At 53.3% G+C, this 19,032-nt stretch overlaps 1 protein-coding gene across 4 annotated transcripts in view; it reads left to right on the top strand.

The window, feature by feature from the left end:
• The window catches only part of SCARB1 (scavenger receptor class B member 1), a 72,217-nt gene that overhangs the window by 45,201 nt on the left and 7,984 nt on the right, over positions 1 to 19,032 (top strand). For all 4 annotated transcript variants that reach the window (XM_025889642.2, XM_025889641.2, XM_073881299.1 and 1 more), the window contains exons 5-10: positions 1,689 to 1,784; positions 3,394 to 3,509; positions 5,367 to 5,533; positions 11,732 to 11,850; positions 15,277 to 15,350; positions 18,604 to 18,655. In XM_025889642.2, coding sequence (XP_025745427.1) covers positions 1,689 to 1,784; positions 3,394 to 3,509; positions 5,367 to 5,533; positions 11,732 to 11,850; positions 15,277 to 15,350; positions 18,604 to 18,655 — 624 coding nt within the window. The remainder of the gene's footprint in view (positions 1 to 1,688; positions 1,785 to 3,393; positions 3,510 to 5,366; positions 5,534 to 11,731; positions 11,851 to 15,276; positions 15,351 to 18,603; positions 18,656 to 19,032) is intronic.

Here is a 19,032-nt window from a genome sequence, read left to right as displayed (position 1 = left end):
AAAGTGAGTAGCATACCTATAATATATGTTTGTGTATAATGGAAACCCTGAAATAACATTCCAGCAGTGGCTGTTCAGTGTTGATGGGGTGTCTTCCTATCCTTCAGGGATCTAGAATTCTTCTGCTACCCTGGTCTGCCATCCTTATGGTGTGGTTTTCAAACTCCAGATTACCACATGGCTCCAGATGGCTGCTAGAGCACCAGCTACCACATCCACATTCCAGGAGGCACAAGCGGAAGGAAGAGTGGTTAGGGATGGAGAGGCAGGCAGGGGGGTTGAGGACAAAACAGCATGTCCCAGCTGTCTCCCTCCTTGGGAGGGAGAAAACCAATTTCTACTTTCCTTTGGCCAAAACTTAGTCAAGTGGCCACACGTAGCTGCAAGGGAAGCTGGGAAATGTAGCCTTTTAGCGGCTGTGCTGATGCCCCGAGTAAGGTTTGGGTTTTGTTACGAAGGAGGAAGGGGAGGATACTTTGGCCGTCTCTGATATACTTTGTCTGTAATGTATGTAATGTCTGTAATGTAATGTAATGTAATAATAATCATTACATCATGTCAAAGGACATCTGGTGTCCTTTTGGGGGAGCCTTTATTAATAGTAATAATAATGATAAGGATAATAAAGACTAGCATTTGGAGTTCCTACTGTTTTTCAGGCACCGCTTAACAGTGTTGACACATTCGCTTTTTCATACCCTCAGTGTCTCCGGGCTCCTGTTACTCTCTCCTCATCATGGTTGAGGTCCCAGCTCATGAGGCTCAGAATGGACAGGTGACATGACACAGATATTAGGAGGCCAGAGCAGGGCTTTGGACTGGGCCCTGCTCTGGAGCCTGTTTGCTTAACTAGTCAGTCATCAATTTAGCCATTCAGCTGGGACACAACCTTATTGAGTTCTCAGCGTGTTTTCCATTATTCAGCCTCCTCAGGGGGAACACGGTACTTCTAGATTTTGCCCTGCGGTTCGTATGCTTTGCGTGTCTTTGCTGTGAATTGGGCATCTGTCTTCAGGAAAGAACCTCAGAGTGCCAAAGCCTGGGGCTTCCGATCCAGAAAATGCTCAGGAAGCGCTGGGTCCTGTATGGGTTAGGATAGACCGGGTCATGCTATGTAACAAGCAGCCCCGGAATGTCTGGCTTGAAACAGCGAGTTGATTCCTTGTTTGTATGCCATGTCAGTGTGGGTGACCAGTGGGCCCTCTGCTCTTTTTGGTCACTCAGGGACCCAGGCTGAGGGAGGCAGCAGCTTGATACACACTTCCACGACCCCTACGGAGCGGCAGAAAGCACGGTGACTTGTGCATGCACTAGCTCCTAAAGCTTCCATCCGGAAGTGGCATGCCCCATCTGCTTCTTTTTCGTTGATTGGAGAGGTCACATGACCATACTTCGTTTTCAGTTGGGGCGAGGGGGTCATTCTGCTATTCATCTGGGAGGAGAAGCCAACTCTCCTTGAGTGAGGAAGGGAAGGTGGGACCCTTTCTAGGAGGGACGCTGTCATCAAGGGAGTGCCCCTTCTAGAAAGCCCCCCTCCTCTTGGTCCCCAGGCACTGGGCATGCAGTGGTGAACAAGGTATCGAGGCCCCTGTCCTCTGGGTGAAGCGGGGAGTGGCCTCTAAGTAAACGGGTGGGCCTTTGCCCCTGTCCTGAGGCTTAAAGATGCTGGTCTCTGTTGTTGTCCACAGCTGAACAACTCCGATTCTGGGCTCTTCACCGTGTTCACGGGAGTCAAAGACTTCAGCAGGATCCACCTTGTGGACAAGTGGAATGGACTCAGCAAGGTGAGGGCAAGGGCGGTGGCCCTCCTGCACGGGGGCTGGGCGGGAGCGGCGGGGGCGGGGGGGGGCACCCGGGCTGCGCACCTTGTCTCTCTTGCAACTCAGGAGGGTGGTCACGTCTGTGATGGAGAAGCTCTTGGAATCGGGGGTTCTACCTGTGGTCAAGGCTCAACTGGCTCTTGGTTCCTGTTCGGTGGGTGGGGAATGGAAACTCTACTTATTTAGCACCTAGTGTATACCAGGAAGTGAGTGATTTCATTCCTTTTGTTCTTAATTTACGAAAACACTTCAAAAATACTACACTGATGATATAACCATCCATTGCATTAAAAGATATTACTGAGTAAAAACAAAACAAAACAAAACCACCCTAGAAACACAGGAAGACGTTCACATAAAAAAACAATAGAGACAGATCTCAAGTGCCCTTTGCACCACCTCCCGCGCCAGCCCCCCTGGTCCCTGGAGCACAGAGGGCACTCACGGTGGGCAGTGTCGCTATGGCCTTCCTGTCCACTTCTGTCCACTCCACGCCCGTGTGTGTGCGTAGAAACATGGTGGGTTTGCTGCTGCTTTGAACACGATGAAATCATATTACGTGCATGGTTCTGCAGGCTGCGTTTTTCCACCTTAGTTGCTTTTTCTCATTGTGCTTGCACCGGAGTGAGCCGTGCATGGGGCTGCTCACACCTCCCCAGTGCTCACCATGGTGACCGCTGCCAAGACCTGGGCTCTGGGGCCCAGTGACACCCCCATCCGTGTTCAGGGTGGCCACATCCCCATTTGCAGCCGGCAGTAACCATTCCCAGTGGAGACTCTGAGACTTCACTGGCTTGTTCTTTAACTGCACAAATACACTTATGCAGGGAGCCTGGGTGGCTCAGTTGGTTAAGCGACTGCCTTCGGCTCAGGCCATGATCCTGGAGTCCCGGAATCGAGTCCCGCATCGGGCTCCCTGCTGAGCGGGGAGTCCGCTTCTCCCTCTGGCCCTCTTCCCTCTCGTGCTCTCTATCTCTCATTCTCTCTCTCTCAAATAAATAAATAAAATCTTTAAAAAAAAAACAAAAACAAAAAACAAATACACTTATGCACATAACAGAACTCGCTCTGATGGCCCGGCGGGGGGTGGGGGGGAGGGGTGGCACAGAAAGGGAGAAGTCCGCGTTTTTTTATGATTTTAAATAGTTTATTTTCTATGCTGCCTCTCCCTTTAACTGTTTTTAGGAAGTGCCTGCTGACTTCCTGTCTGAGAGATAAGGATGCTAGTACCCCACCTCCCTCCTCCCCTGCTCACAGTGTCCCTTGGTGATGGGGGTGATTTTGCAGATGAAGTCAGTGAGTGCCCGGCAAACCTGCACACTCAGGGATCCTCGTCAGCGAGTGGGCAGCTGTCATTGAGGCTCTCTGGCTGTCCAGGTGCCCTGCCGCTTGCCTCCCACCCTGCCGGGCCATCTCTCCGAGGGGACTGGCTTCTGGAACTGAGTAGTGGCATTCAGCCCCGGGGGCCCCGGCCTGTGCAGTCGTCACCCCAAGCCAGGTGTGCAGCACTCGAGAGGGCGTTTCTGAGAGCCGGTGCTGAACTAAACGGCCGGGTCTGAATGCTTCCCCGCAGGTCAACTTTTGGCATTCTGATCAGTGCAACATGATCAATGGGACCTCGGGACAGATGTGGGCGCCGTTCATGACTCCTGAGACCTCGCTGGAATTCTACAGTCCTGAGGCGTGCCGGTAATGGCTGGGACGTTCTGGGGCCTTCTGGGCCTCTCGGGCAGCGGAAATCAGCTTCGTGGACACTCACAGCCTAATCGAGTGGCTTTCGGCATGCGCTTGGGAAGCAGTTTGGCTCTTTGTGTCTTTGTTGGCCCTCGGCACTGTCCTGAATTCTCAGTTACACCACGAAGAGCCAAACTCCTCCTGCTGCTTTGGCAGGGCCCAGAGAGGCCCCTGGCAGCACAGTGCTTGGCGTGCTGGTGGCGGGCAGGAAACCATCGGGTCGTGGGGGGCTGGGAATCAGGCAAGCCTGGGCTCCCTGGGGCATCTGTCCGGCTGCCCTCATGTCCACTTGGATGCTGAGACCTCTAGATGCCTCTCCTGTGACCCCTGCAGGCTCCAGAGCATGGCCTCAGAGGCTTGCTTGGGGTTGACGGATTCCAGGGGCCCCAGCGCAGGTGAGACTAGACCGTGGACCCTAGAGCCTGCCTCTGGGTGCTGCCGGCACTCGGCTCCATTCCAGCCATTCTGGAAAAGTCCTTTAGTTGGGGATTCACTGATGTGAACTCCAACTCATCTGCCTTCCCAGCAGACCTCTGTGGCGGTCGGCTGTGTCAGGTGCTGCGGACACAGCAGGGAGGGCATGGGTGTAGTCCCGGTCCCCTGGAGCCTCTGTCCTGCCGTGGGGACTCACGCAGACCCACCTGCAGGGCAGTGTCGGAGGGCCCGAAGTGCCCGTGCTGGGTGTGCATTCACTTTTTTAAAAATTAGACACTTGAACCCAGAGCAGAGTAGCAAGAGGGCACCATTTCACTCAGGTTTGGGAACGGTTTCTCTTTGGCCCCACGGCCCTGTCCCCGGACCGCCTGAGAGTAAGTTGGCCGTCTCCACGCTTCAGTGGGTGTTTTCTGAAAACAAGGATGTTCTCTTGCGCAACCATGTTACCATCACCAGCCACGTAACACTATTGTCTGGGCCGGTGCTGTCTACTCCCAACGCGGTGCCCGTCCCCATTTGCAATCTTTCAAGTGGCCGCGTTAAAAAAAAGCAGCAAGAAGTAGGTGACTTTAATTTTAATGATAGGTTTTACTTGACTCCCCATATCCAAAATATTACCGTTTCGGTGTGTAAACAGGGTCCCATGTTACTGAGATGTTTCACATTTTTTTGGTATCCAGTTGTAGGAATCTGGAATGTATTTTGCACTGACAGCGTGTCCCGCCCACACGCGCCCCGTCCAAGGGCTCTGGAGCTGTGTGCGACAGCGTGGGGCGGCACGGTTGTAGTCCAAAGTCCAAGTTTGAGTTTAGAAGGGCCTTTGAGAAATAGAGCAGGATGAATCGGGTGGGGGGTGCGCTGCTGCAGCCTGTGGAGAGGTGACTGCCCAGTCACCACCGTTGTGAAGAACTGCAGTCTGATGTGTGAACATCGAGGGAAGGGCAGATGGGGCAGCAGATACAAAGGCCCAGGGGCAGGAGGGAGCGCGTCTGAGCAATTGCCGGGAGGCCCGTGGGGTGCAATAAAGGGCAAGCAGGGGCTGGACCTCATAGAAGCTGTGGGGCCATGATGAGGATGACGATCTTGTTATAGATGAGACTGGAAGCAATTGCAGTTTTAAGTGGGCACATGATATACTCCGTTCTTGTTTTAGAGCGCTGTCTGCTTGCAGGGAACAGATGGGCGTGGGCAGGGACGCAGGGAGAGCAATTAGCAGGCTCTTGCTGTTCCCGGGGAGAGAGAGACGGTGGCTGCTGGGCCCGGGGGGCTGGTAGTGCCCGTGGAGAGAAGCGGCTCAGCTGGAGTTACCTTCCGCAGGACCGGTCTAGCCGCCACGTTCTGGGTGTCACCCTCCCCGCCCCTGTCTGTCCCCCGCAGGTCCATGACCCTCATCTACAAGGAGTCGGGGACGTTCGAAGGGATTCCCACCTATCGCTTCGTGGCCCCCAGCACCTTATTTGCCAACGGCTCTGTCTACCCGCCCAACCAGGGCTTCTGCCCGTGCCTGGATTCTGGAATTCAGAACATCAGCACCTGCAGATTCAGTACGTGCCGTCTGCGGTGGGAGGGCGGGCGTGGGGACCACTGCTCTGTGCCTCCGCGGTCTGCCTCATCTCTGGCCTCTTTACTCTTCATAATCCCATCAGGCCGGAGAGAAGGAGGGCAGCAGAAAGAATTTGAAAAGAAAAAAAAAAAATGCTGTGTAGATGACTTGCCGTTGTCATGAATTCCCACAACCTTAGTGGCTTAGAGCGGCATAAGTGTCTGTTATCTTAAACAGTTCAGAAGTCCCACACAGGCCTAGGGGCCAGGTGACGGCAGGCTGTGTTCCTCTCTGGAGGCTCGAGGGGAGGTCTGTGTGTTTGCCTTCCTGCGGCGATCAGAGGTCTGTGGCTCCTGGCCTCACCGCCAGCGACGCCCCATCTCTCTGATCCCACCTCCGTGGCCTCATCTCTCCTGGTTCCCTCTTCTAGTTTAAAGACCCCGGAGACTGTATCCCCTCCCCTCTGCCTGCACCTCCCCGCCCCCAGGATAATCCAGGCCACGCTCCTTATTTTAAAGCCAGCTGATGAGCAGCCTTCATACCACCTGCAGCCTTCCTGCCCCGTTGCCGTGGGACCAGATGTTTTCACAGGCCCTGCAGACTGGGATGCGGCCGCCTTTGGGGAGGGCCCCATTCTGCCTGCCGCACCAGGATATGTACCTTGAGGATGCAGCTTCGTAGGAAGGGCCTGTTCCCTGTTGGGAGGGAAGGAAGCGGCCAACAGTCCGGCCGTTCCATAAAATCTGGTTGGGCAGTGTGCGGTTGCGGGGTGGGGTGTGAGCCGTGGTGCTGGCAGTGGCCTCTGGCTTCGTGGCTTGAAGCTGTGTGCCTGTCCCCAGGACGTCCTCCTCGGTTGCTCGATTTGGGCGCTCGGCTGTCACCCCCAGTGCCCTCCCCTGGCCCTCAATCCAGCGTATCAGCAAGCCCACCGGCTCTGCCTGCAAAGGAAGGCAGTCCTTCCTCCCTCCCGTTACCCCACCTCCTGGTGGTCCCGGCCCTTCCCTTTGGTCCCCCGTGACATTGCCGTCACCCTCCACACCAGCTGTTCCCCAGACTGTCCAGTGCGGTCACCACTGGCCCCGGGGGACCATGTAAATTAAAACTGTTTTGAACGCAATCCAATTAAAAGGCAGTGTCTTAGTCACACTGGCCATATTTCAAATGACCAGCACCCACACGTGCCTAGTGACTTCTGTATGGGATGCCCAGTGCAGAAGGAGAACATCTTCATCAGGGTGGAAAGGCCTTTGCTTCAAAGGTCTCACGGCTCCCCCTGCACACAGAGTGAAGCCCTCATGTGGGCTCAGTGCTCTGCAGGATCTGGCCTGTGCTGGCCTTGCCAATATCATTTCTTTCTGTACTTCCCCCACTAACGAGTTTTCAGCCCCACGACCTTCTCCCTGTTTCTAGAGTATATCAAGTTTGGTCCCACCTCAGGGCCTTTGCATCCGCTGTTCACCCTGCCTTGAGAGTTCTTTCCCCAGACATCCATGTGGATCTGTGTGGCTCATCCCCTCCCCCCTCCCCACCTTTTGATCTATTCTGAGGCCACCTCCTCCAGGAGGCCTGCTCCGATTTCCCATACTAAAGTTGTCCCTCCTTACTCCCCCTCTTCTGCCCCTGCCAGCTTCTCTCATTTCCCCCTTTATTGTGTTCTTGGTGCCCATCACTCCCCGAAATCACTGACTGTGTATTTTGTTTTACTTACTTATTGTCTGTGTCCTCTCCCAGACTGTAAATGCTGTTGGCAGGGCTCTGTCCTCAGCTGCTAGAATTGTGCCCAGTATGTAGTATTGGAATGTATGGGTGTGTGGGTATATCCTGCACTTAGGAAATTGAGGCTCAAGGCTGGGACATGCCCGAGGTCACATGGTGGGTAGGACGAGAGGCCACTGTTCAGTCGACTGGGTCTTGCCTTCTGGGGGGCCTGTCTGGCTGAAGCCATATGTCCAGCTGGAGATGGGGATCCAAGGCGGGTAGTTCGCAGCAGGGCTGGGGGGACAGACTGTCAGGCTGGACGACTCCCCAAGTTCAGGCAGAATGGGGTGCTTTGTAGGTGAAGGGTTTGGAGCTGGGGCCTGGAAGTGCCCTCCCTGTCACGGCTTTGTATGACCCACCTGTCCTTGCCCTCTGTTTAATTCTCCCCTCCCTGGGGTCCCTGGGAATTTCTGCTTGCGGGTTGGGATGATGGTGCAGAGACCTGCCTGGCTGTGTGCTTCTGTTGCTGGGCCAGGGGAGAGGGCTGCCGCAGCCTAAGTCCTGAAGGGCATGTCCTGGTTTGCGTGATGCAAAGTTCCGGAGTAGATTCTTGTATTAGGCACGGCTCCAGAGCTCAGCTGTTGTGGGAAGCTGCTTCTCAGTCCGGGTGCCAGCTCAGTTTTCTTCCAGGCAGGCTCTTCCCTCTGGCTCCAAGGCTCCCCTCTTCCCCTCCTGGGGTTCCTGCCGGAAGGGCCCACCTGGGACCTCCTCACTCCAGCAGGTGCCCCACGGTGCACACATTGGTCTGCCTTGCATCCCATGGCCACCTGTGGACCAATCACCGTGGCCCAGGGTGATGCTGATTGGCCAGGCCGTGTCACACGCTCCACCCCTGATTCCATGGGTGGGGCCAGCCCTGGCATGGCAGGTTCCAGAGTTGGGGTGTGGGTTCCAGAGGAAAGAGTGGGTGCCAGGCAGGCGCAAGCTCCATGTCCATCCACTTCAGAGGGCCAGGGATGAGGTTTGCCCTGCCTCATCTTAGCACATCTGCCAAAACAACCTCAAAAGTGAGGGGGAATTTTATTTTTATTTATTTTCTAAAGATTTATTTATCTATTTTAGAGTGAGCATGGAGGGGAGGGGCAGTGGGAGGGGGAGAGAGAGTTACAAGCAGACTCTGTGCTGGGTGCAGAGCCCAACGCAGTCTCAGTCCCGCAACCCTGAGATCATGACCTGAGCTGAAACCAAGAGTCCATTGCTCGACCAACTGCCCCACCCAGGAGCCCCAAAAAGTGCGAAGGAATTTTCAAATATTTATGTAAAAAATATTTTTTCTTTTACGTGGAACTAAACACATGTACGGAGGGGTGCCCAAAGGACACGTGCAGTTTGAATTCCACAAGGGGCCCACGTCCCTGTCACCAGCACCCGGATAGAGAACCGGGGTAGGAGTGGCCCCGGACACCCCCGGGGCCCCTCCCAGGCCCTGGCCTGATGTCCAGCAGCACAGCTTTGCCTGCTTTTGGTCTTTATGTGAAAAGAATCATACGGCGTGCGCTCCTTTTTTTCTCTCTTTCTGGTCTCTTCCACCCTTTATTGCATCGGTGAGGTCCGTCCGCCCTGGGGCTGTCGTTCGCTGTACAGTGTGCCTCTGTGGGGACACACCTTAGTCCCCTTACCTCTTTGCCAGTCACGGGCAGCCAAGTTCCTGTCTTTTGACCATTATCGTAGTGCTGCTGGGAATCGTCCTTCAGTGCACCTGTGTCTGCATGTCTGTGACCTTGTGTCTGAAGATAAGGAATACCATACATTTCCCTTTTAGGGCCTTGAAGATTTCTTGGACCTGGAGGACTCTTGGTCCTCAAACTTTGTGCTGCTCAAGGCCCTCAGATTTGCTCGACAGACCTCTTCCTCATAATCTGTGGTGACCCTGGGCAGTTAGAACTGGTTGGGTGTGCCATAAAGCTATAAATTAATGACCACTTATTACCCACGCTGTTTGGAAATAAAATAGAGAGGAATGCGTGCACCTGTGCTTGCTGTTAAAAGAACAAGCGACGAGCGTGCTTACTGTCCGAAGCAAGGGTCAGGTGATGGACATTGGTCTGACCCACTTCAGGTGCCTCCGGCCTGGGAGGCACACTGGGGCTCCTTGGAGATTTGCCACCTTTGAGGGCCTGATGTGGTGACCACTGCCCTTACTGAGGGTCTCAGTAAACACGGGGGTCCTCATGTTCGCTCTGGTAGTCTCCTTTCATAGCAGAAATGGGAGGATGGGAAAGGAGGTTTTCCAAATTGTAGGACATTGTCCCTGGGGGTGCTCAAGGTAACTTCAGAGGCCTAGGAGGTGGCTTTAAGTGACATTGACTGACTTGGGAGAGAGGGCTTCTGTTTTCCCATTCCATTGCCCTCCTTCCAGTTAACCCCAGGAGAGAGTCTCTGTTGGTGCTAAGAGATCTTTCCAGCACCCATCCAGCTTTCTTTTTAAAAGATTTTTATTTTTTTATTTATATTTTTGAAAGATTTTATTTATTTATTTATTTATTTATTTATTTATCCATCCCTCTCTCAGAGAGAGAGAGAGGGAACACAAGCAAGGGGAGGGGAAGAGGGAGAAGCAGGCTCCCCGCTGAGCAGGGAGCCCGATGCGGGGCTCGATCCCAGGACCCCAGGATCGTGACCTGAGCTGAAGGCAAATGCTTAACCGACTGAGCCACCCAGGTGTCTCAAAAGATTTTTATTTTTAAATAATCTCTACACCCAACATGGGGCTCAAACCTACGACTCTGAGATCAAGAGCCACACGCCCCACCGACTGAGCCAGCCAGGTGCCCCTATCTTTCCTTTTAATGGAAAAGAGCGGGTTTGGGACTCAAAGCTCTGTGCGGGCAATGGTATCTAGTTAGAACGTTCAACTTTTGTGGTTTCCATTGTATTTATTTCTACATTCACTGTCTTGTGGCAAGTGTGTGCCAGTTATAGCTCAGCTAGAAAGCTCCACTTTAAAATATAGCTATTTAAATAAAGCAATGGCATTTGGGTCAGAGAAGCACATTATATAATCGTGCAGGGGGACCCAGGTATGCCAAAATTGAAGCGGTACTTGGCTGAATGAATCAATGTCAAGAAAAATGAAGGCAATGTAAAAGTACTCCAGGAAAGATGAAATCCGGCAGCAATGAGATCCCAGCTTTTATTTCAAACCAGTGCTTGGTTTTGCTAAGTGGGAAGAATCCAGATTTGAGGCTGCCAGACATACATAACACGGATGTCTGTCACCTGGCAGGTGGTGGATGGGCTGTTGGTTTTAGGGAAGGAAGCCTTGTGTGTTTTGTTGTCATTTTTCTTTCTTTTTTTTTTTGTTTTGAGGTACAGTTCACATGACATAGAATTAAGCATTTAAAAATATACAGTTCAGTGGCATTAAGTACATTGACAATATTGTGTACCCACCGACTCTGTCTAGTTCCAGAACATTCTGATCCTTTCAGAAGGAGACCCCATACCTGTTAGCAGTCACTCCCTGTTAGCATCTCCCGTCCCCTAGCCCCTGGCTAGCACAATGTGCAGTGTTTGGTCTCTAGGATTTGCCTGTTCTGGATCCTTATGGATTTTTGAGAGAGGCTCATTCTTTTCCTTGTTAACTCATTGTCCATCAGGCCTGTTGGTCGTGGTCCTGAGCACATGAGGATGCGCTGGCATTTGCCTTGCTCGGTCAGTTGATGGAGAGGTTCGGCCTCATGTTTCTGGGTGTGAATTTCTCACACAAGAGGGGCCTGAGTCAGCCCCTGTTCACGCTCGCTGGCATCCATCCTGCAGAGCGGCTGCTGGGAGAGAAGGAGCAAAGCAGCTGTGTCTTCTCCCTTCCCGTGGACGATAGGGAGACCTGGCCGCAGGTGTGCACACCTCAGCGTCTCTGACAGCTGCCGCACTGCCTGCAGAAGACAGTCCAGACTGCTTGGCTTGGCCGTCAAGACGCCCCTCACCCGCCCAAGTTCAGATCTGACCTCGACTTACCTTTGTATCCTCAACTCCCATAATTCACCTCCACGTGCTGTCTGCTCCACGTGCACTGTGCATTTCCCCATCTCCCTGCCTTTGCTTCTGCCAAACCTTCCACCTGGAATGCCGTTCCCTGGCCTTCCCTGCCTGGCGTAGTTTAACCGTCTTCCCTTCCTTCCTGTGACCTCCTCCACCCGAATCAGCAGCTCCCACACGACCACTCCTGCCGGCACAGAGCTTGTCCCTTCCCAGTGCCTGGTGTCTCTTGGGCACTTGGTAAACATTTACAGACTGGATGAAGGAATTCTTTCTTTCTAGGTATTGTTGTTTGCATCTTGTCATCATTTGGGCGCTCTGCAGGCTGTGGTCCTGCTCCGTCATCTGTGCATCGCCCTGGGCCTGGCACGACGCAGGCTTCTGGATGCGCCAGTGCTCTCCCTTGTCTGACGACCCCCTCTCCCCCCCCCCCCCCCCCCCCCCCCCCCCCCCCGCCTTCTAGATGCGCCCTTGTTTCTCTCCCACCCTCACTTCTACAACGCCGACCCGGTGCTAGCAGAAGCGGTGCTTGGCCTTCACCCCAACCAAGAGGAGCATTCCTTATTCCTGGACGTCCACCCGGTGAGCCCCTGCCTGTTAACCTGTGGGGGGTAGTATGGCATTTCCCATTGGTGCCTCCTTGGCCCCCTTCTCTCTGCTCCCCGCTCCTGCCCCTGTCAGGCACTGAGCTATTCCCGGGCAGGGGTGATAGGAAGCCTGGCTTTCCTTGGCATCGATAGCTTCTAGAGTAGCAAGTCATCAGAGGTCCCTACTTTGCCCTGACGCCATAGTTGAAGGAGTTCATAATCTCTTTACAAGGGAATTGTCTTTATAAAAGGACCATAAGACAGTAAATTAATTAGAATTATCAGTCTGCAAATTAGCCAGAGGAGCCCTCTGGCTGTGCCAATGTATCATAAAGATCTGTAGGTCCCAACAAGAGCCTGTGATATCTTGCAAATAAATTGGGTTCTGGGGAATTTTCCTCTCTGACATTCTGTCTGCAGGTGGCAAATAAGAAGGTGGCAGACCCACGCATGTGGTCCTCCCACGGGCCTGTCTTCATCTGGTTGTCTCATCTCTTCGTATCTCTGCCACTGTAAAATGTGCCCGTTTGGACTCGGTGGCCTTTGCTGTTGATTAAAAAATCCTACGGGTTTCTGTTGCCTGAGTGGACGCTCATGGTCTTGCCCGCAGGCCTTTTTCAGAGCTCTTCAATGTTCCATGTCGTTTTTCTGTGTACTCAGATTTTCTGAGCTCCTGACTTGACCCCACCGGCCCCTGGCACTCCACCATCCCCTCCTCTCTCTTTTCACTAAAAACCCAGGCTAGTTAGTTGACAGTGACGGCACACACTTCACATCCAGCAGATATTGGTCGCACACTCATGGTGCCGGCATGAGCTCGATACTTTCACACACGGTAACGCAGTACACACTCACAGTGATCTGGGGGGTGAGCACTGCTACTCCCATTGTACAGATGGGGAAGCTGTGGTCCAGATTGGTCACATGATACAACTCATAAATGGGATTGTCGACTGCACAGAGGAAAGGTCCCTTCTGTCTTGTTCGTTGCTTGGATTCCAGCATTTAGCCCAGAGACGCTAGCATCTCAGTAGGTATGGGCTTGACAAATGACCGAGAGAGTAAGTAAGGAACAAAGCTGAATTCAAACACGGGCTAAGATCAGTTAATTTTAATGAGGTTGATACTAATTAATTAAATTGATAGCAATTAATATTAATATATTGTGTGTTCCACATTAAGTTCATTTTTTATTGCTAGAAGTGTTAAGGTTTTTCCATGTTGTCTTAACATTTTAACCAGTTTTTAAGAGGGTTTTTTTTTGTTTTAAAGCTAACAGGGTTGTCCACCTTCTTCTTTTTTAGTTCATTTATTATTTATTTATTAAAGATTTATTTATTTATCTGAGAGAGAATGGGGTGGGAGGGGCAGAGGGAAAGAATCTCCAGCAGACTCTCCACTGAGCAGGGTGCCCAGCGTGGGGATCCCACAACCCTGAGATCATGACCTGAGCCGAAATCAACACTCAACCGACTGAGCCACCCAGGTGCCCCTCGTTTGTTTTTTTTGTTTTTTTTTTTGTTTTTTTTACTGCCTCTCTCTCTGCTGCTTCTGGGGAATCTGGCAAGGACATGATCTCCGTTCTCACAGGGGACTTTCATTCGCGTGCACGGCTCCGCCCCCACCCCCCCATGCTGAGGAACAAGTGGCCAAGATTGGGGGACCCGACAGATGTCAGCAGGTGTCTTGTAGTGGCCACAGTAGGAACTGGCTTCTACTTCTGTTGTTTCGGGTCAGCTGGAGGCATGCAGGGAAGGGAAGTAGCCTTTTGGTTTTTGGTTGCTGATTCGAGTACTTTTGGGGAGGAAGAGCCTGGGACCCGTTTGCTGCCTGGGCCGCGTTAGCCCCGAGAACAGAATACCTGTGGAGACTGCTTTCATGGTGGCTACTCCTCTGGCCCTGAAAGCAGGAAGGGTGTGGGAAAAGGAGTGTGCTCACGGGTCCATGTTTTTGTTCTGTGGGGTGCTGGGAACGGGTGGTGTTTTGCCCACGGAGAAGAGGCCTGACAGCCCTGGAGGAGCGGGCCAAGGAGGGAAGGAAACAAATTTCCTGGGGAAGGAAGTGGCCCGGGTGGAGACCCCAGACTAGAGAGGCTGTTCTAGAAAGCAGGGGTGGGGGTGGCAGGTTATGTCAGGGTTTCTGAGGCCACCCCCAAGTTTGATGATTTGCTAGGAGGACTCCCAGGGTTCCGCATATGATGGAAATCCCGGCTGGGATGGATTGCAAAGGACACAAAGCACCATCCACAAAGGGAAGAGGCCCAGGGGGTGAAGCCGAAGGGAGCCAGGCACAGGGCCCTCTCCCAGGGAGGCCACACAGGACACACTGAATTCCCCCAGCAATGAGCTGTGTCATCTCCCAGGGAAGCCCATTAGAGACTCAGCACCCTGGGTGTTCACTGGGGGCCACTCATACCGGCACCCTCTGCCTGGTACCTACCAAACTTCCAGACTTCCCGCAGGCAAGCGGGTGGTCAGCATAAATCACGTTGTTTGTACAAACAATCCAGGCGCAGTGAGCCCCGCTTATCAGTTCGGGAGTCGGGGGGGGGGCCCTCCCGAAATCCAGGTTCCCAGATGCCAGCCACAGGCCAGCCTGGCCAACAGGCCTCTCTGAGGAGGACAGCCTCGGGCCTGCTGTGTTATCACTCCTCCGCACACGGGTGGACTCTCTCCCATCCCGCCGGCTTCTCGGGTTCAAGCTCTCCCCCATGTCAGAAGCCCGGCCTTTGCCCTGTCCCTCTGGGCCACCGGGGCCCGCAAGGCCTGCTTATCACGGAAGATAACACTCTTTACCACTGATGTACGTGATAATCACACAAGCGTTGATGGCCCCGAGTGTGGCTGTCTCGCTAGCCTCGTTTTGTGCTGCAGAAGCTCCGGGACGTGGGGGAACCAGCCCCTTTTGCAGATGAGGAAACAGGCCTCGGTGGAGAGGCAGTGGCTGAGGCCCCCTGACCTCAAGCCCGGTTCCTTTCCGCTTCTGGAGCTCCCTCCCTGGGTTTGGTCATGCACGTGTGTCCCCTCTCCTGTGATTTACTTACTACTTAAAAAAAATGATCTCATCCAAAAAAAAAAAAAAAGGTGGTTTTCTGCAACAAAGGAAGTTTCCTGTCACTACCTCGTATTTGGGAATTAAAAAGTTCTCGAGAAAAAGAAAATTAAACACGAGGGAAAACTATCATTAGGTTTGAGACAAGAAAAGTGTGAGGAGAGTGACTTTTTCCACATGCAAGTCTATTTTGTTTAGCTTGGGGGATGGGGGAGGCATGATGAATACAGAATGTCCTGTGTCTGGGGACACGTGGTGTTTGCCCGGAAGGGCTCAGAGCCTGTGGCAGGGGAGCCCCCCGCGCCCACCCTCTGGGGCAGGACCAGGGGCTCCAGCGAGCCCAGGTCCCTCTCTGTGCTTCGTTCCCCAGGTCACCGGGATCCCCATGAACTGCTCCGTGAAACTGCAGCTGAGCCTGTATATCAAGGCCATCAAAGGCATCGGGTGAGTGGCTCTGGGAGCCGGGCCCGGATCCCGGGGGTGGGGGGACTGCAGTGACCTCCCCAGGGATCAGCAGGTGGGGAGGGAGCCAGTCCTACTGGTTGTGGAGTCTGTTCCCTGCCCCGGAATCCTGGTGTTGTCTCTCAACATCTGTCCCCCAAATTCGCCAGACTCTTCCATCCAAGCAGTTTCCCACTCGACAGAAAATTGGAAAAAAAAAAAAAAAAAATTGAATCCTGGCAAGAGCAAGGATTGGACCATGGAAACGTACCAAACAGCATTTTAAAGTGTGACTCCTCGCTTTATGGAAGACATTTTTTTTAAGCCCTGATTCTCTTGTTGTTGTTGTCTGTTTTGAATAATGGCCTTATCGAGATGTAATTCACGTACCGTAAAACTCACCCTTTTAAAAGGTACAATTCGGTGATTTGTAGTGTATTCACAGAGTTATGCAGCTATCACTACCGTCAAGTCTAGAACATCTCCATCACCCCCAAAGACACCGTGTCCCCGTTAGCAGTCACTCCCCATCTCCCTCCCCTAGCTCCTGGCGCCCCCCACATCTATTTGCTGTCTCTATGGATTTGCCTGTTCTGGACCCTTCCTATAAAGAGGATCGTGCACGGTGTGGCCTTTTGTGTCCAGCTTCTCTCACTCGGCATCATGTTTGCAAGGCTCACCCACATTGTGGCAGATGTCACTGCTTCTTCCTCTTCAGGGCCGAATCGCAGTCCGTTGTGGGCACTGGGCAGGTTTTATTTATCCACTGATGGACATTTGGGTGTTTCTCGGTTTTGGCCATCCTTGAGTAATGCCGCCATCACCACGCGTAGATTAGTGCATCTAATCCAGATCAGACATAGATCTAATCTAGATGTACAGTATAGATTTCTGTGTGGATGCGTGCTTTCATTTCTTTGGGGTAGATACCCTGGAGCATAATTGCTGGCTCAGACAGCAAGTCCACGTTTGGGCGTTAGAGGGACCACCGTCCGGAGTGTTTTGTCCAGCAACTGCCTCGTTGACCTTCCCGCCAGCAGTGTGGGAACGTTCCAGCCGCCACGTCCTCACCAGCTCTTGTCAGAACGTGGTGTCGTGATGGAGCTTGGCGAGAGGATGCCAAGAGGACACAAAGCACCATCCACAAAGGGAAGAGGCACGGGGTGAAGCCTAGGGGAGCCAGGCACAGGGCCCTCTCCCAGGGTTGTTAGGGTAGCGTCTGGGTTCTCGGATTTTTTTTTTTTTTAGCATATTTGAAATAGTTTCATTAAAAAAAAAATTCCCCTAGGAAGAGTTCTGGGCTGCAGGAATGTGAGCATCTCTTCAGCTTTGTAACATGCCTTTCAGCCGGAAAGAACACGCTCCCTCCCTCGCTCCCACCCTGGCTTTTTATCTGTGCATTGTGAGGCTGTCAGAGGGTTTGCTCTGGGAGGATCTGGGGGTGGTGAAACAGGCCTGCCGCCCACCAGCCTCGGGCTCTGGGGCCCACGTCACTTCACGGGGGCCGGGGGGGGGGCCGGGAGGTGACTAGGCAAAGCTGGGCAGGCTGGGTGGGGATGGGGGCCGAGGACCAGCCCCCGCCCCGCCCTGGGGAGCTCATGCCTGCTGTGGCCCCATCTGATGCGTTTTCAAATGCATTTTTTCAAAATCTGGATTTTAGCAGGGGCTCTCTTAATTTTCACTTGTTGGAAGTGATTTTGGATTCTTGGCAAATGCTGCTCAAGCCAGGAGTACACTTGGGCCGTTGGATTCTGCCTGTTGGTGACCCTAGGCCTCTACCCTGACCTCTCTGGGCCTCTGTCCCCGTCTCTTCAGAACGGGGCTTCGCAGCTGTCTGACCTCCCCTTCGGGCTGGAGCAGTGGCCTCGAGGGAGCTGGTCGAACAGCAGTGCTTCCTGCTATCCCTGAGGGCCGGTGGGCAGTGGGTGAGGGAAAAGGCCAGAGACACGGCTGCCTGCGGGCAGAGCTGTTTAACTGTGGCTTGTCTGGGGGAACTTCTGTGCTGTTTGCCCACAAGATAAAGGCAGCAGAGTTGCATGCTATTTGCATTCCATTTACATCCGTTCTTACAAACTCAGATAAAAGAGGCCAACGTGGACCTTCTATTGTATTTCTGTAGTGTTTTCTCTGTCTCCCCTCTGTAGGTAATGCTGTGTAAATTCATTTCCCTGCACAATACTCTACTTAGCGAGTGGCCCGAGAGATTGTTAAGACCGGTGACCGAGGGATTTGGGCCTTTTGTGCTGACTTTGGTTCTGCCCCCCCAGTGCGTTCCATTTCTCTGTCCGGCTGTGCCTTCTTTAAGCAGACCCAAGCCTCCCCCCACTTCCACAGATAGCTGCAGAATGTTTTCATCCATTTGTTTGCTAGGATTTAACAATGACAATAGTAACAGACCCGGAGCTTTTTGTATGTGGTGGGTGTTCCTCTAAGCACCTTGCTCATGTTATTGCATTTAAAGCAGTAGAGCCCCATGAGGAGTGCCTGTGTGATCCCCACTTTACAGGGGAGACACAGAGAGGGTAGGTGGCGTGCCCGAGGTCACACAGTTAGCTAGTGAGGGGTCCCCAAGACCACTCTTAGGTTCCATGATTCAGCGGGAAGACTCACAGGACCCAGCACGTAGTCATACTTGTGCCTGTGATTTATTACAGAGGGAGGGTTCAGATAAAGTCAGCAAAGGAAAAGGTACATGGGGTAAAGGCTGGGGGAGCCAGGCAGAAGCTTCCAGAGCCCTCTCCCCAGAGAGGCCCTCAGGATGCCCTTAATTCCTCCAGCAATGAGTTGTGACAATGCGTGTGAAGTGTTTTCTACCAGGGAAGCCCATTAGAGCTTCAGCGCCCAGCCTTGTTTATTGGGGCCTGGTCACGTAGGCAGCCTCTGTCTGGCATGGACCCAGATTCCAGACTCTCCGAAGGAAAGCAGGAGGTGAGCATAAAACCTATTCTTAGTTAGCCGGGTGCATTGCCATCCCGAATAAATTTGGGGTTTTGTTTCTAAAAGGAACAGATGAACATCAGCCAGGTCACTGGCAGCCCCCACCTTCTAGGAGATGTGAGTTTTTAGTTCAAAGATAGGATCAGATCGTCCGGTCGCTCCCCACCAGGAAATACCCATTACTCAAGGCGGCACCAATCCGGTTGTTGCAACATCAAATCCCTCTCGACCCTGGAGCTTAGGGTCACATGTCCAAAGCGGCTTCACATAAAACACCCGGACAGAAACTTCTCACGTGCTTTGTCTCGCTTATTTCCAGGCAAACGGGGAAGATCCAGCCCGTGGTCCTGCCGTTGGTGTGGTTTGAAGAGGTGAGGCCGCCTCGCGTGAGCGCGGTGTCTGGGACTCCAGGCAGGAGCCAGCGGGGGCTCTGGAGGCAGGGGGCTGTCTGTGGAGGGTGGGGGGCGGGCTGGGAGCTGGGACGTGGGATGTAGAGCCGTCTGCGAGGAGCTTCGCAAGGCCCAAGCACTTCCTGTCACTTGCCCACCGCGATGGCAGGGTCCCCCGAGGTGAGGAAGGCAGAGGCCGCCCGAAGCCGTACGACCCCGGCCCGGGGTGTAATTTTCTAAACGCGCTTGACCACTTCTCGGGAGAGAAGGGAAGTTGCTTCTCAGGGTGTCAGCTTTTCACTTGGACTTTCTTTTCTCCTGGTGTTTCGGGGTTCCTTCTGGCCAGGGCGTTTTCAGTC

Source organism: Callorhinus ursinus, unplaced genomic scaffold (genome assembly GCF_003265705.2).
Source record: "Callorhinus ursinus isolate GAN/ISIS: 27379988/994484 unplaced genomic scaffold, GSC_fseal_2.0 scaffold41, whole genome shotgun sequence".
Classification (NCBI taxonomy): domain Eukaryota; kingdom Metazoa; phylum Chordata; class Mammalia; order Carnivora; family Otariidae; genus Callorhinus; species Callorhinus ursinus.
This window is presented reverse-complemented; position numbering and strand designations above follow the sequence as displayed.